The 27401-nt window shown below is 38.0% G+C and overlaps 1 protein-coding gene across 1 annotated transcript in view; it reads right to left on the reverse strand.

Annotated features, from left to right (window-relative positions):
- Positions 1-1124: 1124 nt before the first annotated feature.
- Positions 1125-27401, reverse strand: part of LOC128640712 (P-selectin) — a 149526-nt gene continuing 123249 nt past the window's right edge. The window contains exons 7-16 of the mRNA XM_053693139.1: positions 26459-26644; positions 23030-23215; positions 22618-22803; positions 21819-22004; positions 11212-11397; positions 9920-10105; positions 8616-8801; positions 7731-7916; positions 5611-5796; positions 1125-1132 (exon numbers count right to left, since the gene is read on the reverse strand). Coding sequence (XP_053549114.1) covers positions 1125-1132; positions 5611-5796; positions 7731-7916; positions 8616-8801; positions 9920-10105; positions 11212-11397; positions 21819-22004; positions 22618-22803; positions 23030-23215; positions 26459-26644 — 1682 coding nt within the window. The remainder of the gene's footprint in view (positions 1133-5610; positions 5797-7730; positions 7917-8615; positions 8802-9919; positions 10106-11211; positions 11398-21818; positions 22005-22617; positions 22804-23029; positions 23216-26458; positions 26645-27401) is intronic.

The raw sequence follows: 27401 nt of genomic DNA on the forward strand, positions 1-27401 counted from the left end.
TGTTAGGTTAATGACTTGTAGTTTGTCACCATCCCCATTTACCACTTCGGGCGCTTCCCCCAATCCTCCCTTCTCCTGTACCCGTTGTCTGATCTGTACCCCCACCGTGCTCGATCTCGTAGGGTCCTGTTTTCTTTTCCCCCTTCTGGTCGGTCTCTCGTATCTTTGTCTAGGTGTGTCGTATCCCTTCCTAAAAAACTACTTGTACTGGGTCTGTTAGTGTTACTTTCCGAATCACTGTCCTCTACCGCCGACGACTCACAATCTGATTGGTGTGTCGTCTTAGATGGGGGCAGACTATTGGGTGGTCTTCGTCTGGGTTGCTTATCATCCCATGTGAATATCCTTCCTTTTTCAAAATCTATCATGTCTCTCTTCATCTTAGAGCACTTAGTCTGTATTATCTCTTTCTCTCTCTTATCTAGCTCCTCTCTCATTTCTTTGTATGATTGCTTGAATTTATCTAGTGTTTCAAATTTTTGTAATTTTATATTATATTCACTAATTTCTTTGTCCAGCTCTGACATGACTTCTGTTTCATAATCAGATAAAATCGCAACCAAAATTTCGGAGCAGTTGATCAGTGCCTGCTCCCATCTGTCCTTATAGGTATCAATATGGAAGGAAAAAGTGGGAAAGAGGCGTACTCTAAGACCTCTGGGTATGATATGTTTTGCCAGGTATTTGTCATACGCGCTCTTATTCCAAAAAGAGCGCATATGTTTTTTAATTAAATAATTTAAGGATTTTAGACCATCTTCCCAATTGTCTATTATTGCGTCAAGAGTCGTTTCGGTATCACATGCCAGTGCAAAAGTTTTATCTATATCTCTCAGTCTCTGATCTTGTCTGTTTTTGAAGTCTTGTGACAGACTGTGCGTCATTTTTGATATGTGTCTTAGTGACTTGGCCAGTCAGTTACCTCACTGGGTAAATACTTATATTAGCTAAGTTGTTTCTCAGAATGCTGTCCTAAACAGCGGATAGACATAAACAGTTTAAGAAATTTAGGGAGAGAAATACTACTGTATTTATTGTACTTATAAATTCCCCAACACAATTAAACCCTATGCTTAGGGAGGAAAATAGTATTTCCTAATCAAAATAATGAAGGTGGGGGGTGCTCAATATCCTGTATAAACATAGAAAAATGTTGAAAGAAGAAATGGATATACCAGAGCACTCAAAATGAGCTATTAAGAATTAATTCACAATGTGAGTTGATGTGCAGGACTGGGGTATTATAAATAAAACATAACTTTTAATAATGTCAAAGTAAAAAATAGTAAATAATAGTGATAAACATTCACTCCGTGTAGTGTATATTAAAATCAATTAAAAAGAATGAATGCTGAGGTGCCAAGTATTGGCCATACAAAATATGTCAAGTGGGTGATTCACAATCCAAAAGCACTATAGAGTGCTTAACAATAGCAACATAACTAATTCAATAAGAAAAGGAGGTTACCCTTCCACAAAATATAATGCTGAGTACAGTGCTCAGCCGATGTTAACTTCTATTAAAGTCACACACTCTGTATAGAAATACAAAATTAGGTTGAACTTATGAATCTATCAATATATAGGCCTGTGAAATGAGTCGGAATCAAACCCAAATCACAGAGGAGAGGTGTAAGTGCAGTGACTTATTGAATTAGTTTTGTTGCTATTGTTAAGCACTCTATAGTGCTTTTGGATTGTGAATCACCCACTTGACCTATTTTGTATGGCCAATACTTGGCACCTCAGCATTCATTCTTTTTAATTGATTTTAATATACACTACACGGAGTGAATGTTTATCACTATTATTTACTATTTTTTACTTTGAAATTATTAAAAGTTATGTTTTATTTATAATACCCCAGTCCTGCACATCAACTCACATTGTGAATTAATTCTTAATAGCTCATTTTAAATGCTCTGGTATATCCATTTCTTCTTTCAACATTTTTCTCTATTTTTATAGTGATGGCTTGGAACTCTGTGTTTTGCTATCCATAAACTCTCCCCATTTGGCCTATCAGAAGCTGGGGTCATATTCACTGTCCGGACAACCGCTCAACTAGAATTTCTAAGCATATACTTTGCTCCTGTCATTATATCTATTTGAAGCAGACAAAGCCTCTGCAGATATTGAGGGTCCTGGAAGATATTTATGATGGCTATAACCCCGGATACCTTACTCTTCCCAGACAGCTTGAGACTTGAGTCAGCATTACATTAGGAATGAACGATGTGCCGCTGTAAACGGACAACTAAGCAGTATCTTCTGGCTAACCATCTCTAGGATGTACAACAACTAGTTTGATGCTGCTCGTATACTACATTATAAGTTTTCAGTTTTGATTATACATAGGCATAGGGTAACACATGTTTTGTTTTCAGCTTACAACTGTTACTGAGCATCAAGGAGGTTTGTAATGCATTATCATGTTCTGACCATATTTTTGATCTTATGTATGTCATTTTTTAATTTCTAGTTAACTTTAAGATACAGGTTTGCTTCCTGATACTATCACCTTCTTATAGTGTTTTACCATTCACTCCATATAGAATAATATACTATGAGGACAGTTCATTATTGTAAAGTTCTCATACTGTTCCCTAGAGATATCACATTATTCAATTGCAGAAGGATCTCAATGTTTCTACCCCTAAATCCTATATAAAGGACAGGTCCTTCCTTTGAAGCCCACCCTTGTAACTATAATATAAGTCCTCCACTACCTATTCTCCTGTCCTATATGGCTCTGCCCCCCATTCCCTTCCCCACTCCACTTTGAGCGGCTCTTGCCCGCTGCACTCCCTTACCCCTCTCCCCGCTAATTTGGTCCATAAGCGGCCAAACATAAACTAATTCACATTTGTCCCACTTTTACTAGATTATATAACGTTATAAATGTTCTTTATGGCAATGTGGAGATTATACTTTATATCTCCCCTACCCCTAATCCCATGAAACCACCCCCCCCCCTTGCTTCTATATTTCTTAAATACATATTTTATGGTATGCTTATCTATTACAAGGCGGGGCCACTTCCAATCTATATATTATATAAAATATAAAACTGAAGTCTTCATTTTGATAGTCCAAACTCTTCACTAATGCCTTTAATAAACGGGATTTATATGCCCCTTCTATTTAGCCCTACTGCCTAGTCAACCTCCTTGCTTCTTCATATTTCTAACCAATTATAGCTTCTCCACTTATTCATAATCCTCATCGAGGTCCACTCTTTAAACTCATAAATATATTTTAGGTTGGCATCATTTGTATTGTTGACTTGGCGGTATTATTGTACTAGCACTGTATTCTTCTTATTTGTCACTGTATTTGGATGTGTCACTATTGTTACATTTATTTATGACTTCAATAAAAAATTGTTTAAAAAAAAAAAAAAAAAAGTACACTAACACCCATAAACTACCTATTAACCCCTAAACCGAGGCCCTCCCGCATCGCAAACACTAAAATAAAATAATTAACCCCTAATCTGCCACCCCCGACATCGCCGCCACTAGAATAAACATATTAACCCCTAAACCGCCATACCCCCACCTCGCAAACACTAGTTAAATATTGTTAACCCCTAATCTGCTGTCCCTAACATCTCCGCTACCTACATTACAGTTATTAATCCCTAATCTGCCGCACCCAACGTCGACGCCACTATACTAAATTTATTAACACCTAAACCTAAGTCTAACCCTAGCCCTAACACCCCCTAACTTAAATATAATTAAAATAAATCTAAATAAAAATTACTATCATTACCTAAATAATTCCTATTTAAAACTAAATACTTACCTGTAAAATAAACCCTAAGCTAGGTACAATATAACTAATTGTTACATTGTAGCTAGCTTAGGTTTTATTTTTATTTTACAGGTAAGTTTGTATTTATTTTAACTAGGTAGAATAGTTAGTAAATAGTTATTAACTATTTACTAACTACCTAGCTAAAATAAATACAAATTTACCTTTAAAATAAAATCTAACCTGAGTTACACTAACACCAAACCTTACACTACAATTAAATAAATTACCTAAATTAAATACAATTAACTAAATTACAAAAACAGACAAACACTAAATTACACAAAATAAAAAAAGAAATTATCAGATATTTAAACTAATTACACCTAATCTAATAGCCCTATCAAAATAAAAAAGCCCCCCCAAATAAAAAAACCTGTAGCCTACAATAAACTACCAATAGCCCTTAAAAGGGCCCCAAAGAAATCAGCTCTTTTACCTGTAAAAAAAATACAATACAAACACCCCCCCAACAGTAAAACCCACCACCCACACAACCAAACCCCCCAAATAAAAACCTAACTAAAAAACCTAAGCTCCCCATTGCCCTGAAAAGGGCATTTGGATGGGCATTGCCCTTAAAAGGGCATTTAGCTCTTTTTCAATTGCCCAAACCCTAATCTAAAACTAAAACCCACCCAATAAACCCTTAAAAAAGCCTAACACTAACCCATGAAAATCAACTTACAGTTTTGAAGACCCGACATCCATCCTCAACGAAGCCGGGAGAAGTCCTCAGCGAAGCGGCAAAAAGTCCTCAATGAAGCCGGGAGAAGTCTTCATCCAAGCCGGCAGAAGTGGTCCTCCAGCCGGGCAGAAGTCTTCATCCAGACGGCATCTTCTATCTTCATCCATCTGGTGCGGAGCGGGTCCATCTTCAAGACATCCGGCACGGAGCATCCTCTTCAATCGAAGTCTTCTACCCGAATGAAGGTTCCTTTAAGTGACGTCATCCAAGATAGCGTCCCTTGAATTCCGATTGGCTGATTCTATCAGCCAATCGGAATTAAAGGTGAAAAAATCTTACTGGCTGATGCAATTAGCCAATAGGATTGAGCTTCAATCCTATTGGCTGATCCAATCTGCCAATAGGATTAAGCTTGTATTCTATTGGCTGTTCCAGTCAGCCAATAGGATTGAAGCTCAATCCTATTGGCTGATTGCATCAGCCAATAGGATTTTTTCAACTTTAATTCCGATTGGCTGATAGAATTCTATCAGCCAATCGGAATTCAAGGGATGCCATCTTGGATGACGGATGTCTCGAAGATGGACCCGCTCCATGCCGGATGGATGAAGATAGAAGATGCTGTCTGGATGAAGACTTCTGCCCGGCTGGAGGACCACTTCTGCCGGCTTGGATGAAGACTTCTCCCGGCTTCGTTGAGGACTTCTTGCCGCTTCGCTGAGGACTTCTCCCGGCTTCGTTGAGGATGGATGTCGGGTCTTCAAAACTGTAAGTTGATTTTCAGGGGTTAGTGTTAGGCTTTTTTAAGGGTTTATTGGGTGGGTTTTAGTTTTAGATTAGGGTTTGGGCAATTGAAAAAGAGCTAAATGCCGGGTTTATGAAAACCTGTAATACCAGTGCTGTAGGGGAGTGAGCGGTGACAATAACTTGCAAGTTAATACTGAGCAGCTCTTACCGCAAAACTCATAATCTAGCCGATTGTTAAGTATATTTACAAAAGCACTCACATACACAGGCACACACAAAAACACAGACACTTATTGACGCTAAACTCTTTGATTATTATTTAATATTTAAACTGAAATCTCCCAGAATGAATATACCTTGGCAGATTGGTTCAGGAGCTGTCCACTGCCCAGAAGAATCGCATTCAATTTCTTTGGAGCCATTTAGCATGAAGCCAGGTAAACAACTAAAATTGCACATGGACATAAAACTCGATGGCTTTAAAGGATGAGAACAATTCATCGTCGCATGCCTAGGAGGCGCCAGAGCTCGGCATGGCACAGCTGAAACAACAGAAAAGACATATTAGCCACATGGGTTAAATCACAGGGCAGTGATACAATACCCCTTTGTAGTGCTTCACATTTATCACTTAAGTCATTTCATAATGTGAATAATATTACAAAACAAAAATATGTTAAATATAAATAAAATATCTTAATCAAGTGTGTATTTTATCCAACAAAGGGTGTTGCCTCTGGCATCAATGTATAGTTGTGCAACAATCTTTGAAGTAAAGCTCTATATCAATTCTATGTTCTTTTAATTAGTTTAATTAAATTAGTTTTATTTAATAATTGTATAACCAATCAATCATCTCTTGTTTTCATTAAAGGGAAACTAAAGACATTGAAATGATAATTTAAATCGATAAATTGTATATATATATATATATATATATATATATATAAAAATTTTACAATATACAGTTCTTTCAATATTTATTTTTGTCCCCTTTTCCTGTAAATTCATGGGCTTTACAGTTCCTGTTAGAAATGGAAGTGCAGAACACTGTTATAATCCACACAGTCATTGGATGCACACTCTAGTGACTTATTTATAACTGCTTCTAATTGTGCACAGCTGAGAAGGTAACCTAAGTTACAACATGGCAGCTCCCACTGCTTAATAGACACTAAAACTTTACACATTTTTTTGTTAATCTTTAAACAACTAACTAGCATTTATTTAGGGTTTAATGTCCCTTTAAAAATGCATTTTGTTCTTAGCGGACAGAATTATGTTTATGTATAACTATGAGCCTCATTTTAGAAGCTGCATAAGCAAATTCTGAGCCTTTTCGGTGCCAAAAGTTAAGCACCACCATTTGTATGACTGATGCTTCTTAATGTGTTTGCAAATTCTGAGGTTGTGGACATCAGACAACCTGGACTTGTTCTTCTGGGATGACTGACAAGACCTTCTCTCTTGCGATTGATTGCAGTAGAGCAAAGTGCAAAGAGGGTTGCATCAGTGATTGTGATCTTAAATTCCAGCAGCTGATCCTGCTCTGGATGCCCCAAAGACATGAGGGCAGATTTTGTTGATGAGAACCTTGTCAGCATGCTGAATAACTAAATAAATGATGGATAGTCTATATGTTGATTACCTTCACATGTAGGGACTTGATTTGTCCAAACTTCAGATGCCTGGCACATGACTGAATCTGATCCTTTTAGTAAAAATCCTCCAGAACAAGAGAAATTACAGGTAGAATTGTAATGGAATTCCCCATGAACATGGGTACAATTCATCCATCCATAGGTAGGATCATGCAGAGTCACACAGGAGACAGCTAGATTAAAACACAAGAAAGCAACGATTATTATTATTATTATGTATATTTAGAGGAACACACACACACACATACAGATATATAGACCTCCTTGAAAATGTGATTATTATTATTATTATTATTATTAAGTATATCTAAAAGATCACTCTCACACATACAGTACATATGTACTGAAACTAAACTCTAAAAAAATCTCTTTATATTTAGAGTTACAGTATATGTTACATAATGACCATACATTGGCAGATTGGTTCCGGAGCTGTCCACTGCCCAGAAGAATCACACTCAATTACTTTGGAGTTAATGAACTACACAATGAGTTTCTTTCTCTCTCTTTCTCTTTCTCTCTCTCTTTCTCTTTCTCTCTCTTTCTCTCTCTTTCTCTCTCTTTCTCTCTCTCTTTCTCTCTCTCTTTCTCTCTTTCTCTTTCTCTCTTTCTCTCTCTTTCTCTCTCTTTCTCTCTCTCTTTCTCTCTCTTTCTCTCTCTTTCTCTCTCTCTTTCTCTCTCTCTTTCTCTCTCTCTCTCTCTCTCTCTCTCTCTATATATATATATATATATATATATATATATATACAGTCTATACCATACACTTTTAAATTATTATGTTGTATTCAGACTAATATCTCAAGGAATGAACATACCTTGGCAGATTGGCTCAGGAGTTGTCCACTGCCCAGAAGAATCACACTCAATTACTTTGGAGCCATTTAGCATGAAGCCAGGTAAACAACTAAAATTGCACATGGACATAAAACTTGATGGCTTTAAAGGATGAGAACAATTCATTATTGCATGTCCAGGAGGCGCCAGAGCTCGGCATGGCACAGCTGAAACAACAGAAAAGACATTTTAGCCACATGGGTTAAATCACAGGACAATGATACAATACCACTTTGTAGTGCTACACATTTATAATTTAAGTAATTTCATAAAGTGATAACTATTATATAGCAAAAAACATGTTAAATATAAATAAAATATCTTAATCAAGTGGATATTTTGGCATAGGCCAACAAAGGCTGGTGTCTCTGGCATCAGGGTATACGGCAATTGTTGAAGTAAAGCTCTCTATCAATCCTATGTTCTTTAAGTGTTTAATTTTTGTAATTGTATAACCAATCAAGGATCTCTTGTTTTCATTAAAAATGCATTTTTTTCTTAAAGGGCAGAATTATGTATATTCATAATGAAGTATGACTATGGCCCCCCATTTATGAAGCTGTGAAAGCAACTTCAGGGTCTTTTGAGTGGCAGATGTGAAGGTTGTATGACAAATTCTTCTTAATGTGTCTGCCACCAGAGGTTTGTGGGCATCAGACAACCTGTACTTGTTGGTCTGTGATGACTGACAACCCTTACTCTTGTGCAATTGGTTTCGTGCAAACAAGGGGGTTGCACGAGCGATTGCGTCCTAATTTCCAAAAGCAGATAATACTCTGCATACACCAAAGACGTGAGGACAGGTCCCCTCTATGAAAACCTTGTCAGCATGAGGAATAATAAATGGGGGCCTATATGTTGATTACCTTCACAAGTAGGGACTTGATTTGTCCAATCTCCAGACACCTGGCACAAAACTGAATCTGATCCTTTCAGTAAAAGTCCTTCAGAACAATAGAAATTACAGGTAGAATTATACAGAAATTTCCCATGAACATGGGTACAATTCATCCATCCATAAGTAGGATCTTGCAGAGTCGAACAGGAGACAGCTAGAACGAAACACAAAAAAAGCAATGATTTATTGAAATCATAATCTGTATCTCTTTTATTCACATGACTGGTAAGTGTTGTCAGGATTATGAGACAGACTTGTGAATGACTGTTTGTAAAATCTAATCCTGCCATATTAACCCTAAACCAAAAGTAAGTTGACATTAAGCAAGTCTAACTTTTTAGAAGATTAATTAAAATTATTTCTAAGTTGGGAACAAAAATGTAAAAACCATAAATTATTTCTCTTAAAAAAAAAAAATATATATATATATATATATATATATATATATATATATATATATATATATATATTACAAATATTTTTGCCAGAAATAAAAGGTACACAGAATACTCAACAAAAATGCAAAATAGCGTGTTGCACATAATACTGTTTTTAAATATTTTGAGATTTTTTTTATGCAAAAGGTCCTCTCTTTCCATAATCCTGGTTTAGTTTTGTAGAGCAATCCATGAAGGGGCCAAGCGACAATAAGCTTCAGCTGTGCAGCAGCATTTTAGACAGCATGACTGCTCAGAACAGAAAACAATGGCTAGTATTGCATTGGCAGTTTTAAAATTTTACATGATACAAGCGAACTTCAGCTACAAGTGCAATACTGCAGACATGTTGTTTAAAATGCTTGCACACCGAACATATGTAGATATTCTTCAAGTGCCTGTTCGTAGCAAAAGCTCTCAGTAATGGTATTTATTAGAAAGATTTTTGATAATGTAGTTGTACTGTAAAAGTTGTTCTAATCAAAACTGAAATGCTCTAATGCAAATTTACATTTTGGCAGTAAAGTCCTTCAGTGCATCTGAAACAATGTAGGTGACTTATTTGCATTTGGTTATCTAAAATGAATAACTAATTTGTTTGTCACACGCTAATTATCATACTTACCTATATCTTAAGGAACAAAACATATGGAACTCCTTAAAAATATGGTTATTATTATACTTAAGTATATTAGAGGAACCCACACACACACAATTTGAGAATATGAATATTAATACTAAGTATATTTAGAGTAACACACGCATATTTGTATTGACACTTTACTCTTCAAATATCACCTTATATTTAGAATTAAATGTCACAAAATGAATATACCTTGACAGATTGGTTCAGGAGCTGTCCACTGCCCAGAAGAATCACACTCAATTACTTTGGAGCCATTTAGCATGAAGCCAGGTAAACAAATAAAATTACACATAGACATAAAACTTGTTGGCCTTAAAGGATGAGAACAATTCATTGTCGCATGCCCAGGAGGCGCCAGAGCTCGGCATGGCACAGCTGAAACAACAGAAAAGACAATTTAGTCACATGGGTGACATCACAGGGCAGTGATACAATACCACTTTGTAGTTCTACACATTTATCATTTAAGTAATTTCATAATGTAAATAATATTACAATACAAAAATATGTTAAATATAAACAAAATATCTGAATCAAGTGGATATTTTGGCCTAGGCTAACAAACAACTGTGCCTATAGCATCAAGGTATAGTTGTGCAGAAAACTTTGAAGTAAAGTTCCATATGAATCCTATGTTCTTTAAATGTTGTATTTATTAATTATATAACCAATCAGTGATCTTTTGTTTTCATTAAAAATTCATTTTTTTCTTAAAGGACATAATTATGTTTATCCATAATGAAGCCCCCAATTATGAAGCTGTGTAAGCCGCTTCAGTGCCATTTCAATGCCAGAAGTTGTATGACCAATATGCTTCTTAATCTGTCTGTAACCTTAGCAGTTGTGGACATCAGACAACTTGGACTTGTTCTTCCGAGATGACTGACAAGCCCTTCTCTCTTGCGACTGGTTGCGGTAGAGCAAGGAGGGTTGCACAAGTGATTCCTATTTTAAAGGGACTGTCTACACTGTTTAATACAATAGATAATATCTTTATTATCCATTCCCCAGTTTTACATAACCAACATGGTTATATTAATATACATTTTACCTCTGTGGTTACCTTGTATCTAAGCATCTTCTGACAGCTACCTGATCACATGACATTTTATTTATTATCTATTGATTTGCATTTTAGCCAATTAGTGCAGTGTCCATAAGCCAAGGGCGTGATCACAATGTTAACAGCACTCCCCTGTTGTGAAAATCAAATAAAAAAGCATGTGATAAGACGGGGCCTTCAAGGGCTTAGAAATTATCATATGAGCCTACCTAGGTTTAGCTTTTAACTAAGAATACCAAGAGAACAAAGCACATTTGATGATAAAAGTTTAAATTGGAAAGTTGTTTAAAATGACATGCCCTATCTGAATCCAGCCACCAATCCTACTCTGGATACCCCAAAGGTGTGGGGATAGGTCCCCTCTTTGAAAACCTTGTCAGCATGCAGAATAATAAATAGGGGCCTATTTGTTGATTACCTTCACATGTAGGGACTTGATCTGTCCAATCTCCAGATGCCTGGCACATGACTGAATCTGATCCTTTAAGTAAAAATCCTTCAGAACAAGAGAAATTACAGGAAGAATAATACTGGAATTGCCCATGAACATGGGTACAATTCATCCATCCATAGGTAGGATCTTGCAGAGTCGAACAGGAGACAGCTAGAACAAAACACAAAGAAGCAGAGATTTATTGAAACCATAATCTGTATCTCTTATAGTCACAGGACTGGCAAGTGTTGTTAAGACTATGGGGCAGATTTAGTATATGTCAAGCAGACATGTCCGCTCGACATCGTTAAATGCAGACTTATCATTCCACAAGCATTTCAAGTGAAGATATAATAAATATCTGGCCTGAGTAAGGGTCCTGAGGACTGGGTTTGGGAAACACTGAGATAGAGGGGACAATTTATTATAGTGCGAGCGGACATGATACGATGTAGCGGATCATGTCTGCACATCGATAAATGCCGACACCAATCGGCTGCTAGCAGCAGGGCCGGATTGGGAATAAAAAACAGCCCTGGAAAAATTGAAGACCAGCCCTACCTATATTCAGTCCATACGTTTGCAGAATGATATATATATATATATATATATATATATATATATAGATATAGATATATATATATATATATATAGAGAGAGAGAGAGATAGATATATAGATATATATATATACAACACACACAGCATACGCACACTACACAGCATTCACTTGTATGCAGACACACAAAACATGAACATTTTACTACATACACATTTATTTAATACAGAAGGGACAAATAACTACTATCCTACAGCTTTAATCTAGATGGGGCTGTTTTTGTTTTTGTTTCAGGCATTGAATAAGCTGTGCTTAGCATTGTGTGTGCCTGAAAATAGAATAAATAAACTAGGTATGTCAGCCCAGTGTCACTGACCTTTGAGTGCTGAGTTCCGGGGAGAACAAAACTTCCACAGACTGCAGATGTGTTCCTTCCCTGCGTGGCCATTCAAGCAGCCAATACAAGGAGCAGGGGGGAGCAGGGGGGGAGGGCAGCGTTAGCTGCTGTAAATCTGTCAAAAAAACAAACTGAACTAGTGCGGCAGCTCCTCAGTCCTGCTAATTAACCGGCTGAGGCAGTGAATACAATACATAAAACTGGCTGCTGCACTAGTTCCTCACTGGCTTACCTTCTATTCTCTCTGCAAGCAGGGCAAGTAACACGACTTACAGCTCTCACATAAATTCCCCCAGCTCACAGCTCTGAGAGATGAATCAGGGTTTCCTAGTGATGGGTGGCAAGCGCTGCACATCCTCAGACTCTCACTGTGACATTCTGAAGTTCAGACTGAAGATCCCACCACCTAAACTTGCAGCGGCACGCCAAAAACTTGAATGAAGCCACATGATGACACTCACTGGTCATGTGGTGCACTATGCTATTGGGCACAAGTTAGTCACAAGGATACTCAGTATTATTGGCTCTTTCCAATCCAATTCCTGCCCCAATACGGGAAACATGAATGGCTGTGGGCAGGGAGAGAGACAGAGCAGAGAGTCCCCCTGATGCAAGATGCCAGTCTTTTGGAGCGGGGGTGGCCACTGGCCGCACATCTTATGCCAGCTAACTAGCTAAGCAGCTGCCTGCTTCTCTGTGCTCAAAAAGCAGCCGCGGCCACTCCGCTCCCTCACCTGCTCTCTAGTCCAACAGTGTGTGCTAAATGAGCGGCCCTCTGTGTATTCTGCAGGCAGCTCAAAAAGCAGGTCATTGATACCTGCCTTGGCCACTGCGCTCCCTCATACTGTGCTGCGGTGTGGCCTGTGCTGTGCTCACTGCTTTCTCTTTACACACTATGTGCATCTGCCGGCCCACTGGGATTTTTCCCGGTATCCCGGCGGCCCAATCCGGCCCTGGCTAGCAGGGGGTGTCAATCAGCCCGATCGTATAGGATCGGGCAGATTGATGTCTGCAGCCTCAGAGCAGGCGGACAAGTTATGGAGACCGCTGCTTCATAACTGCTGTTTCCGGCGAGCCTGAGGGCTTGCACGGAAACAGAGGCATCAAGCTCCATTCGGAGCTTGATAATTCGGCCCCACAGTATGTAATTTTAAATAACTTTCCCATTTACTTCTATTATCAAATTTGTTTTGTTCTCTTGGTATCCTTTATTAAAGAGTAAACCTAGGTGGGCTCATAGGACTCCAGGAGAGTGCACATGTCTTTAGCAGTCTGTGTCAGCAGTATTTGTAACTTTTTATAACATTTTTAAAAACAACTACTTACTTAGGCCTAGATTTGGAGTTTGGCGGTAAAAGGGCTGTTAACGCTCCGCGGGTTTTTTTCTGGCCGCACCATAAAATTAACTCTGGTATCGAGAGTTCAAAAAAATGCTGCGTTAGGCTCCAAAAAAGGAGCGTAGAGCATTTTTACCGCAAATGCAACTCTCGATACCAGAGTTGCTTACGGACGCGGCCAGCCTCAAAAACGTGCTCGTGCACGATTCTCCCATAGGAAACAATGGGGCTGTTTGAGCTGAAAAAAAACCTAACACCTGCAAAAAAGCCGCGTTCAGCTCCTAACGCAGCCCCATTGTTTCCTATGGGGAAACACTTCCTACGTCTGCACCTAACACTCTAACATGTACCCCGAGTCTAAACACCCCTAACCTTACACTTATTAACCCCTAATCTGCCGCCCCCGCTATCGCTGACCCCTGCATTACACTTTTAACCCCTAATCTGCCGCTCCGTAAAACGCCGCCACCTACGTTATCCCTATGTACCCCTAATCTGCTGCCCTAACATCACCGACCCCTATGTTATATTTATTAACCCCTAATCTGCCCCCCACAACGTCGCCGACACCTACCTACACTTATTAACCCCTAATCTGCCGAGCGGACCTGAGCGCTACTATAATAAAGTTATTAACCCCTAATCCGCCTCACTAACCCTATCATAAATAGTATTAACCCCTAATCTGCCCTCCCTAACATCGCCGACACCTACCTTCAATTATTAACCCCTAATCTGCCGACCGGAGCTCACCGCTATTCTAATAAATGTATTAACCCCTAAAGCTAAGTCTAACCCTAACACTAACACCCCCCTAAGTTAAATATAATTTTTATCTAACGAAATAAATTAACTCTTATTAAATAACTTATTCCTATTTAAAGCTAAATACTTACCTGTAAAATAAATCCTAATATAGCTACAATATAAATTATAATTATATTATAGCTATTTTAGGATTAATATTTATTTTACAGGCAACTTTGTATTTATTTTAACCAGGTACAATAGCTATTAAATAGTTAAGAACTATTTAATAGTTACCTAGTTAAAATAATAACAAATTTACCTGTAAAATAAATCATAACCTAAGATATAATTAAACCTAACACTACCCTATCAATAAAATAATTAAATAAACTACCTACAATTATCTACAATTAAACCTAACACTACACTATCAATAAATTAATTAAACACAATTGCTACAAATAAATACAATTAAATAAACTAGCTAAAGTACAAAAAATAAAAAAGAACTAAGTTACAGAAAATAAAAAAATATTTACAAACATAAGAAAAATATTACAACAATTTTAAACTAATTACACCTACTCTAAGCCCCCTATTAAAATAACAAAGCCCCCCAAAATAAAAAATTCCCTACCCTATTCTAAATTAAAAAAGTTACAAGCTCTTTTACCTTACCAGCCCTGAACAGGGCCCTTTGCGGGGCATGCCCCAAGAAGTTCAGCTCTTTTGCCTGTAAAAAAAAACATACAATACCCCCCCCCCAACATTACAACCCACCACCCACATACCCCTAATCTAACCCAAACCCCCCTTAAATAAACCTAACACTAAGCCCCTGAAGATCTTCCTACCTTGTCTTCACCATCCAGGTATCACCGATCCGTCCTGGCTCCAAGATCTTCATCCAACCCAATGGGGGGTTGGCGATCCATAATCCGGTGCTGAAGAGGTCCAGAAGAGGCTCCAAAGTCTTCCTCCTATCCGGCAAGAAGAGGACATCCGGACCGGCAAACATCTTCTCCAAGCGGCATCTTCGATCTTCTTCCATCCGGTGCGGAGCGGGTCCATCTTGAAGCAGGCGACGCGGATCCATCCTCTTCTTCCGATGTCTCCCGACTAATGACGGTTCCTTTAAGGGACGTCATCCAAGATGGCGTCCCTCGAATTCCGATTGGCTGATAGGATTCTATCAGCCAATCGGAATTAAGGTAGGAATTTTCTGATTGGCTGATGGAATCAGCCAATCAGAATCAAGTTCAATCCGATTGGCTGATCCAATCAGCCAATCAGATTGAGCTCGCATTCTATTGGCTGTTCCGATCAGCCAATAGAATGCGAGCTCAATCTGATTGGCTGATTGGATCGGCCAATCGGATTGAACTAGATTCTGATTGGCTGATTCCATCAGCCAATCAGAAAATTCCTACCTTAATTCCGATTGGCTGATAGAATCCTATCAGCCAATCGGAATTCGAGGGACGCCATCTTGGATGACGTCCCTTAAAGGAACCGTCATTAGTCGGGAGACATCGGAAGAAGAGGATGGATCCGCGTCGCCTGCTTCAAGATGGACCCGCTCCGCACCGGATGGAAGAAGATCGAAGATGCCGCTTGGAGAAGATGTTTGCCGGTCCGGATGTCCTCTTCTTGCCGGATAGGAGGAAGACTTTGGAGCCTCTTCTGGACCTCTTCAGCACCGGATTATGGATCGCCAACCCCCCCTTGGGTTGGATGAAGATCTTGGAGCCAGGACGGATCGGTGATACCTGGATGGTGAAGACAAGGTAGGAAGATCTTCAGGGGCTTAGTGTTAGGTTTATTTAAGGGGGGTTTGGGTTAGATTAGGGGTATGTGGGTGGTGGGTTGTAATGTTGGGGGGGGGGTATTGTATGTTTTTTTTTACAGGCAAAAGAGCTGAACTTCTTGGGGCAGGCCCCGCAAAGGGCCCTGTTCAGGGCTGGTAAGGTAAAAGAGCTTGTAACTTTTTTAATTTAGAATAGGGTAGGGAATTTTTTATTTTGGGGGGCTTTGTTATTTTAATAGGGGGCTTAGAGTAGGTGTAATTAGTTTAAAATTGTTGTAATATTTTTCTTATGTTTGTAAATATTTTTTTATTTTCTGTAACTTAGTTCTTTTTTATTTTTTGTACTTTAGATAGTTTATTTAATTGTATTTATTTGTAGCAATTGTGTTTAATTAATTTATTGATAGTGTAGTGTTAGGTTTAATTGTAGATAATTGTAGGTAGTTTATTTAATTATTTTATTGATAGGGTAGTGTTAGGTTTAATTATATCTTAGGTTAGGATTTATTTTACAGGTAAATTTGTAATTATTTTAACTAGGTAACTATTAAATAGTTCTTAACTATTTAATAGCTATTGTACCTGGTTAAAATAAATACAAAGTTGCCTGTAAAATAAATATTAATCCTAAAATAGCTATAATATAATTATAATTTATATTGTAGCTATATTAGGATTTATTTTACAGGTAAGTATTTAGCTTTAAATAGGAATAATTTATTTAATAAGAGTTAATTAATTTCGTTAGATGTAAATTATATTTAATTTAGGGGGGTGTTAGTGTTAGGGTTAGACTTAGCTTTAGGGGTTAATCCATTTATTAGAATAGCGGTGAGCTCCGGTCGGCAGATTAGGGGTTAATAATTGAAGGTAGGTGTCGGCGATGTTAGGGAGGGCAGATTAGGGGTTAATACTATTTATGATAGGGTTAGTGAGGCGGATTAGGGGCTAATAACTTTATTATAGTAGCGCTCAGGTCCGCTCGGCAGATTAGGAGTTAATAAGTGTAGGCAGGTGTCGGCGACGTTGAGGGGGGCAGATTAGGGGTTAATAAATATAATATAGGGGTCGGCGATGTTAGGGGCAGCAGATTAGGGGTACATAGGGATAACGTAGGTGGCGGCGATTTGCGGTCGGAAGATTAGGGGTTAATTATTTTAAGTAGCTTGCGGCGACGTTGTGGGGGGCAAGTTAGGGGTTAAGAAATATAATATAGGGGTCGGCGGGGTTAGGGGCAGCAGATTAGGGGTACATAAGTATAACGTAGGTGGCGGTCGGCAGATTAGGGGTTAAAAATTTTAATCGAGTGGCGGCGATGTGGGGGGAACTCGGTTTAGGGGTACATAGGTAGTTTATGGGTGTTAGTGTACTTTAGGGTACAGTAGTTAAGAGCTTTATAAACCGGCGTTAGCCAGAAAGCTCTTAACTACTGACTTTTTTCTGCGGCTGGAATCTTGTCGTTAGAGCTCTAACGCTCACTGCAGAAACGACTCTAAATACCGGAGTTAGAAAGATCCCATTGAAAAGATAGGATACGCAAATGGCGTAGGGGGATCTGCGGTATGGAAAAGTCGCGGCTGAAAAGTGAGCGTTAGACCCTTACCTACACGACTCTAAATACCGGCGGTAGCCTAAAACCAGCTTTAGGAGCCTCTAACGCTGGTTTTCACGGCTACCGCCGAACTCCAAATCTAGGCCATAGACTGCTAAAGACACGTGCACTCTCCTGAAGTCCTATGAGCCCACCTAGGTTTACTCTTCAACAAATAATACCTAGAGAACTAAGAAAAATTGATAATAGAAGTAAATTGGAAAGTTGTTTAACCCCTTAATGACCGGACCATTTTTCAATTTTCTTACCCTTAATGACAATGGCTATTTTTACATTTCTGCAGTGTTTGTGTTTAGCTGTAATTTTCCTCTTACTCATTTACTGTACCCACACATATTATATACCGTTTTTCTCGCCATTAAATGGACTTTCTAAAGATACCATTATTTTCATCATATCTTATAATTTACTAAAAAAAAATAATAAAATATGAGGAAAAAATGGAAAAAAACACACTTTTTCTATCTTTGGCCCCCAAAATCTGTTACACATCTACAACCACCAAAAAACACCCATGCTAAATAGTTTATAAATTCTGTCCTGAGTTTAGAAATACCCAATGTTTACATGTTCTTTGCTTTTTTTGCAATTTATGGGGCAATAAATACAAGTAGCACTTTGCTATTTCCAAACCACTTGTTTTCAAAATTAGCGCTAGTTACTTTGGAACCCTGATATCTGTCAGGAATATCTGAATATCCCTTGACATGTATATATTTTGTTTTAGAAAACATCCCAAAGTATTGATCTAGGCCCATTTTGGTATATTTCATGCCACCATTTCACCGCCAAATGCGATTAAAAAAAAAAAAAAGTTCATTTTTTCACAAATTTTCTCACAAACTTTAGGTTTCCCACTGAAATGATTTACAAACAACTTATGCAATTATGGCACAAATGGTTGTAAATGCTTCTCTGGGATCCTCTTTGTTCAGAAATAGCAGACTTATATGGCATTGTGGTTGCTTTTTGGTAATTAGAATGCCGCTAAATGCCGCTGCGCACCACACGTGTTTTATGCCCAGGAGTGAAGGGGTTAATTAGGGAGCTTGTAGGGTTAATTTTAGCTTTAGTGTAGTGTAGTAGACAACCCCAAGTATTGATCTAGGCCCATTTTGGTATATTTTATGCCACCATTTAACCGCCAAATGCGAGCAAATAAAAAAAAAACTTTAAATTTTTCACAATTTTATGTTTCTCACTGAAATTATTTACAAACAGCTTGTGCTATTATGGCAGGAATTGTTGTAAAAGCTTCTCTGGGATCCCCTTTGTTCAGAAATAGCAGACGTATATGACTTTGGCGCTGCTTTTTGGTAATTAGAAGGCCGCTAAATGCTGCTGCGCACCACACGTGAATTATGCCCAGCAGTGAAGGGGTTAAATTAGGTAGCTTGTAGGGAGCTTGCAGGGTTAAGTTTAGAGATCAGCCTCCCACCTGACACATCCCACCCCCTGATCCCTCCCAAACAGCTCTCTTCCCTCCCCCACCCCACAATTGTTCCCGCCATATTAAGTACTGGCAGAAAGTCTGCCAGTACTAAATAAAAGAGTTTTTTTTTTTTTTAAATAAAAATAATAAAATATTTTAGTTGTGATGGACCCCTGCCTTAGCACCAACCTCCCTGATCCCCCCCTCCAGCTCTCTAACCCTCTCCCCTACCTAATTACCGCCATCTTGGGTACTGGCAGCTGTCTGCCAGTACCCAGTTTGGCCCCACAAACCAAAGTATTTTAATTTTATTTATTACTTTTATTTTTATTTTTAATTATTTCTGTAGTGTAGCAGCCCCCCCACAATACCCCCACCCCCTCCCCCTCCCAGATCCTTTTATATGTAAAAAAAAAAAAAAGTAACTTTTTTTTTTTCCCCTTCCAGTTCCTTCATTGTCAGTATGGCTAATGTGGCTAATGTGTGCACGTGCACGTGCGCACGCGCACCCCCGCGCATCGTGCACGCGCATCGTGCACGCGCGCATCATGCACGCGCGCGCACGCTCCCTCCTCCCACCCGACAACGGCACCATCGGCAACATCGCTACCGGTGCAGAGAGGGCCACAGAGTTGCTCTCTCTGCATCGGAGGCTTGTAAAGGGGTATTGCAGGATGCCTCCATATCGAGGCATCACTGCAATACCCTCAGAGCTGCTGGAAGCGATTGTGATCACTTCCAGCACTCTGTTAGACAACTGATGTACCAGGTACGTCTATTGTCATTAACAGTAAGTTTTTGCATGACGTACCTGGTACGTCAGTTGTCATTAAGGGGTTAAAATTGTATGCTCTATCTAGACCATGAAAGTTTAATTTTGACTTTACTGTCCCTTTAAGTAATTTGCATTTCTGTCTTTTAAAATTTTAAGCCCCTTTAGATTAAAGAGTAATTCCAGACAAAATTAAATTGCACATTGGAACATTTAAAATTTAAATACAAGCATTTTTGCATCAATTTACATGATACAAGCCAACTTCAGCTACAAGAGTAGACATTAGGGTTGGGCGAATGTGTTTGTATTCCTATTCAAATGTTATTGTAGAAATTCGATTTACATAATAAAATGTTGATAAGAACGAATAATCTTAAAAATTCTATTATCGAATGTTATTTAAAGTTTTCAAATGTCACTTTCGAATTTGAATGTGACATTCAAATTTGGATGTGACATTTGAATATTACATTTATAAAACACAGTATAAGACTAGAAATAATATTTTGAATTCGAATGTTACATTCGAATTCAAATCTCACATTCGAATTCGGATATTACATTTATAAAACACAGTATTAGACTAGAAATAATATTTTGAATTCGAATGTTACATTCAAATTCAAATCTCACATTCGAATTCGGATATTACATTTATAAAACCCAATATTAGACTAGAAATACTATATTGAATTTGAATGTTACATTCGAATTCGGAAGTCACATTCAAATTCAAATATTACATTTAAAAAAACAGTATTAGACTAGAAATACTATTTGAATTAGAATGTCACATTCAAATTCAAATATTACATTTATAAAACACAGTATTAGACTAGAAATACTATTTTGAATTTGAATGTGACATTTAAATTCGAATGCAGCATTCGAATAAGAATATTACATTTATTAAACACAGTTGTAGACTAGAAATACTATTTTGAATTTGAATGTGACATTCGAATTCGAATGTCACATTCAAATTTGAATATTACATTTCGAAAATGAATAAATGCCTAGGTAAACATTCTACTATTCGAAGAAAATTTTTTTTAATTTTATTGAAAAATTCAAAAACGAAAATTCGAAAATAGAATGTTCGAATGTTATATAAACATTCTAAATTCGATTTGAACGAACAACGTTTTAAATTTCGAATTTTTAGAAACATTTGCTCTTCCCTAGTAGACATGCAGTTTAAAATGCAGGTGCACAGAACATATGCTTCAATTGCCTGTTCATCGTAAAATATATCAATAATGGTGATTACTTTTTCTATTATTTTAGTTATTATTAAAGGGACAATCTAATCAAAATTAAACTTTCATGATTCAGATAGGGCATGCAATTTTAAACAACTTTCCAATTTACTTGTATAATTAAATTTGCTTTGTTCTCTTGGTATTCTTAGTTGAAAGCTAAATCTAGTAAGGCTCATATGATATTTTCTAACCTCTTGAATGCCATCTCTTATCTCAGTGCATTTTGACAGTTTTTCACAGCTAGACAGCTCTAGATTTTGTGTGCCACATAGATAACATTGTGCTCACTTACATGATATTATTTATGAGTCAGCATTGATTGGCAAAAATGCAAGTCTGTCACAAAAACTGAGATAAGGGGGCAGTCTGCAGAGGCTTAGATAAAAAAAAAGTATATTAAAAGTATATTAATTATAACAATGTTGAATATGTAAAACTGGGTAATGGGTAACAAAAGGATTATCTATATTTTTAAACAAAAAAACATTTTCAAGTACACTGTCCCTTTAAGTACATTTACAGGAGCACACATAAGCGTGCATACACACACATATACACACATACATATAAATATATATATATATATATATATATATATATATTATATAAATCCTAAACTCTTAAATTATTATGTTAGAATTATATGTCACAGAATGACCATACATTGGCAGATTGGTTCAGGAGCTGTCCACTGCCCAGAAGGATCACACTCAATTTCTTTGGAGCCATTTAGCATGAAGCCAGGTAAACAACTAAAATTACACACGGACATAAAACTTGATGGCTTTAAAGGATGAGAACAATTCATTGTCGCATGCCCAGGAGGTGCGAGAGCTCGGCATGGAAGAGCTGAAACAACAGAAAAGACATTTTACCCACATGGGTTAAATCACAGGGCAGTGATACAATACCACTCTGTAGTGCTACACATTTATCATTTAAATAATTTCATAATGCTATAAATATCACAGAACAAAAATATGTTCCATATAAATAGGCCAACAAGCTCGGTGCTTCTGGCATCAGGGTATAGTTGTGCACCAAAATTTGAAGTGAAGCTCTATGTCAATCCCATATTCTTTAAATGTTTTGTTTATTAATTGTTTGACTAATCAATGATCTTTTGTTTTCATTAAAAATGCATTTTTGTCTTAAAGGGCAGAATTGTGTTTATCCCTAGTGAAGTATGACTTTGGCCTCCATTTATGAAGCTGTTTAAGCAGCTTCTGAACCAATTCAGTGCTAAAAATTAAAAAGCCCCGTTTGTATGACCGATGCTTCTTAACGTGTCTCTAATCTCAGAGGTTGCGGATGTCAGAAAACCCAGATTTGTTCATCCAGGATTGCTGACAAGCTCTGCTCTTGTGCACTAGGCCCTCAAGGTCTGATGTCAGGTTCTTTCTATAAAAACCTTTTCAGCATGCTGAATAACTAAATAAATGATGGTCTATATGTTGATTACCTTCACATGTAGGGACTTGATTTGTCCAACCTCCAGATGCCTGGCACATGACTGAATCTGATCCTTTCAGTAAAAATCCTTCAGAACAAAAGAAATTACAGGTAGAATTGTAATGAAATTCCCCATGAACATGGGTACAATTCATCCATCCATAGGTAGGATCTTGCAAAGTCGAACAGGAGATAGCTAGATCGGAACACAAGAAAGCAACGATGATTATTATTATAATAATTATTATTATATATATTTAGAGGAACACACACACACATACATATATATAGACCTCCTTGAAAATTTGATTATCATTATTAAGTATATTTAAAGGAAAACACGCACAAATACATATGTACTGAGACTAAACTCTAAAAAAATCTCGTTATATTTAAAGTTATATGTCCCAGAATGACCATACATTGGCAGATTGGTTCCGGAGCTGTCCATTGCCCAGAAGGATCACACTCAATTACTTTGGAGCCACTTAGCATGAAGCCAGGTATACAACTAAAATTGCACATGGACATAAAACTTGATGGCTTTAAAGGATGAGAACAATTCATCATTGCATGTCCAGGGGGTGCGAGAGCTCGGCATGGCACAGCTGAAACAACAGAAAAGACATTGTAGCCACATGGGTTAAATCACAGGACAATGATACAATACCACTTTGTAGTGTAACACATGTATCACTTAAGTCATTTCATAATGCTATTAATATTACAGAACAAAAATATGTTCCATATAAATAGGCCAACAAGGTCAGTGCTTCTGGCATCAGGGTATAGTTGTGCACCAAAATTTGAAGTGAAGCTCTATGTCATTCCCATATTCTTTAAATGTTTTTTTTTTTTTTTAATTTTAAGTTTTTTATTGAGGATTGGAAGTTACACATACAGTCATCATGAAATAACGAATGTACAGATTCAGAAATAAAGTAAAACATGTCAAAGTTGACTGTCATAGGTAAAATTTTCATGTATATGTAAACAATACAAATCTAATGCACATTTCAAAAACCTCATTTTTCATATGATATCAAACTATATCTCTTTATACATCAAGACTAAATAGATAATAACCCCATATTGCAATATAATGGCCACTCTTGGACCAAAGACCACCTTGTGAGAGTATAAAGAGGGATATGAGGGAAAAAGAGAAGAAGGGCCACTTTTGGACCAAATATCTAAAATGAAATAGTATAATGAGAAGGGAACCATCATTAGCAGTAGGTTAGGCAGGTCAACTAGAGCAAAATGGAAACTTAAATAGCACTAGGAAGCGAAAGCCACAACACATTGTCCTAGGGGCTCATCTGATTATGTAATCTTAAGTGCAGGTAGGCAAGGGCGTATAGCTTTTCTAAGTCTATATGTATATAGACCACTACAACATCTGTGGGGAGTGTGAGTAATCAGGGTATCCTTCAGTTTTATAAGCAGGCCATAGTCTACTAATGTGGAGATAGTGGTATGTTAAATATGTCTGCGGTGCGCCGCCCCGGCCGCCGGCAGCACACCACCAAAACACAATGTGGTGGAATAACCACTTAGGAGGAAGCTAAGGCCTACCTAATAATATACTGAGGTATATGTCCAGTTAGCCTGTAAAAGATGACCTGGAGCTCATTGATATATAGAGTAAAAGGTTTACACAGATTTCCCCAGACAGCCTAACATTTTAAAATTTGGGTATACAATATATTTCTTAAATGTGGAGATTTAAACATTAATGTAGGTAGAACAAACAAAGTTAAGACATCTAGTCCCAAACAATATGAGCAAAAATCTAATTTATCTAGTTGGCCAGAGGTGTCACCTGATTGCAAATTTATCCCGGTGATCTATAATAAACGTTAACTTTAGGGCAGAACTGATTTAACCCTTGCAGGCACATATATGAAGACAGTCAAAAAAGCACATTAGCAAGCACTTTAGAGCAGAACTGATTGAACCCTGATAGGCACATATAATAGGATAATAAATAAAAAAAAGGCATATGAACAAGCACTTTAGAGCAGAACTGATTTAACCCTGGTAGGCACATATATTAAGATAGTCAAAAAAACATATTAGCAGATAGAGTCGTTCTGTAACTATGAATATTAAGTAAGGCACATAATCAGCATATGAATAATAATTGTGTAGTGCACATTCTGGCTCACTCTAACAGGAATGTCGCTCAGTAATATTAAGAGTTCGCCGTAGAGGTATTCCAATTTTGTAATCTCAGTCCTGAGGCATGGAATAGTCCTTGTTTCCTACCTAACCCACTCCGCACCGATCATCCTGGGTGCCAGAGAGTGCATCTATAGTACCTTGTCCTGCGGAAAAGATTTGCCGGCCCCAAGGGCTCAATGTGGCCGGAAGGATTTGTCTCTCAGGGGAATAACCTAGTTCCGCTCCCGGTCTGGCCCCAGTATCAACTAAAGCTGCCGATCCACGTCGGGAGACAGTTTCAAAGTGTAGGCATGAGAGCTCCGGTTCTGCAAATGACCAAGTAAGATCAACCCCTCTGGCTATGTAAGAGGGCTCCGGTATTGGGGATTCAGAAGAGATCTTCCTCTCAGAATCAACGTTAGCCGACCCAGAGTTATTTAAAGGGGAGAGGTGATCTTGTGGTCGGTCAGGGAGAGTCTCCGGTGCCTCTGTAGACTCAGACAGTATTGGTATGTGAGCGGCCACCGGCAAAGCAAGAGTGTTAAGTAGGACTCCTGTTAGTGTAGGTCTCTCAGGCTGGGGTGCCGGAACATCCGTAGCGCTATCACCAACTGTCCTCAAGCAATCCATCTGGGCATGAGGATAGGGGGCTTCTCCATCAGGTAGGTCTGCCGTGGGGAGGGGAGATCCACCATGAGAGTCTCTTTCTGTGAGGCCCGTTGTTGCCAAATGAGTACCCGAACCATGCTGCGGGGTCACAAGCAGTCTGCATAGCTCCTCTTCCAGGCTCTTAAAATGATTGATCAGAAGTCGGGTAATCCGCCTCTCCCATCTGTTAAGTCCATCCATTTTAAGATAGGAAGTATTAGTATGTTACTTTGGGAGGTGTTTCTAAGTTCAGTATTAGAGTAGATGGTTCCCTCTATTCAGAAATTTATCCTATTATAGGATATCGTAACCCCAGAGTTTGGGGGGGGTTAGAATGCGGCAGCCCCAGACCTATGCTTCACGACTCACACAGACTGTATGGCTTCAAATCAACATGCTGCATTTACTCAGCAAGACACAAAATGGCTTCCATGCTGTGAGAAGGTCCGTCACATAGCTGTCTCAAAGAGCATAGGCAGGAGCACAGTCGGATCTCCAATCTTGAGGATCTATCAGCTTCCAGATATAAAGAGCTCTTAGAATATATAGAATATTAGATATTGCTGCAGTTAAACTGTAAAAAAAACTCCTCAAACCTCTGGAGCTTCACAGTGACGCGTCCTGCCGCTTTGAGAGTAGGCTCCGCCCCCCTTCTTTAAATGTTTTGTTTATTAATTGTTTAACTAATCAATGATCTTTTGTTTTAATTAAAAATGCATTTTTGTCTTAAATTGCAGAATTATATTTATCCCTAGTGAAGTATGACTTTGGCCTCCATTTATGAAGCTGTTTAAGCAACTTCTGAACCAATTCAGTGCTAAAAATTAAAAAGCCCCATTTGTATGAACGATGCTTCTTTACGTGTCTCTAATGTCAGAGGTTGCGGATGTCAGAACACCCAGTTTTGTTCATCCGGGATTGCTGACAAGCTCTGCTCTTGTGCACTAGGCCCTCAAGGTCTGATGTCAGGTCCTTTCTATAAAAACCTTTTCAGCATGCTGAATAACTAAATAAATGATGGTCTATATGTTGATTACCTTCACATGTAGGGACTTGATTTGTCCAACCTCCAGACGCCTGGCACATGACTGAATCTGATCCTTTCAGTAAAAATCCTCCAGAACAAAAGAAATTACAGGTAGAATTATACTGGAATTCTCCATGTACATGGGTACAATTCATCCATCCATACTTTGGATCATTTAGAGTCAAGCAGGAGACTGCTGTAACCAAACACAAGGAAGAATTGATTTAGTGAAACCATAATCTGGATCTCTTATATGCACAACTGGTTAAATTGGTAAGGATTATGAGACAAGCTAATTTATAAACAACTGTTTATAAAAATATATACTGTCATATTGATTCTGGGCAAAAGTGAGTTGACAATAAGTAAGTCATACTTTTTCTTTGTCATGAGCAAACATGTAAAAAGCTGAAAATCTTTTTTTTAAAAAAAGAATTAGATATTACAAAATGTTTGCCGGAAATAAAAGATAGAGCTCCACTTGTAATCTAGCTCAATATATATATATATATATATATATATATATATATATATATATATATATATATATATATAGCATATGCTGTCAGCATTTACTATTGCACAAGCATTACCACTAGAAATGCTTGTGCAATGCCGCCTCCTGCAGATTCGCGGCCAATCTGCCGCTAGCAGAGTGGTATCAATCAACCCAATTGTATGCGATTGGGCGGATTGCTGTCCACCGCCTTAGAGGTAGCGGACAAGTTAAGGAGCTGAGGTCTTAAAACCGCTGCTTCTTAACTCCTGTTTCCACCCGGAAACAGGTGTACACAGCCCCATTCAGGCCATGATAAATCGGCTCCGAAGGCTCCTCCTTTTATAACATGTCATCAGCTCATGTGACCACTTTACGGCAGCTTTACCAGATCCCAATCTTTTATTTTGGTAATAAATAATAAGTGAACCGCACGAAATTCGATTCCTAACCCGGG

This window comes from Bombina bombina, chromosome 10, assembly GCF_027579735.1.
Source record: "Bombina bombina isolate aBomBom1 chromosome 10, aBomBom1.pri, whole genome shotgun sequence".
NCBI lineage: Eukaryota > Metazoa > Chordata > Amphibia > Anura > Bombinatoridae > Bombina > Bombina bombina.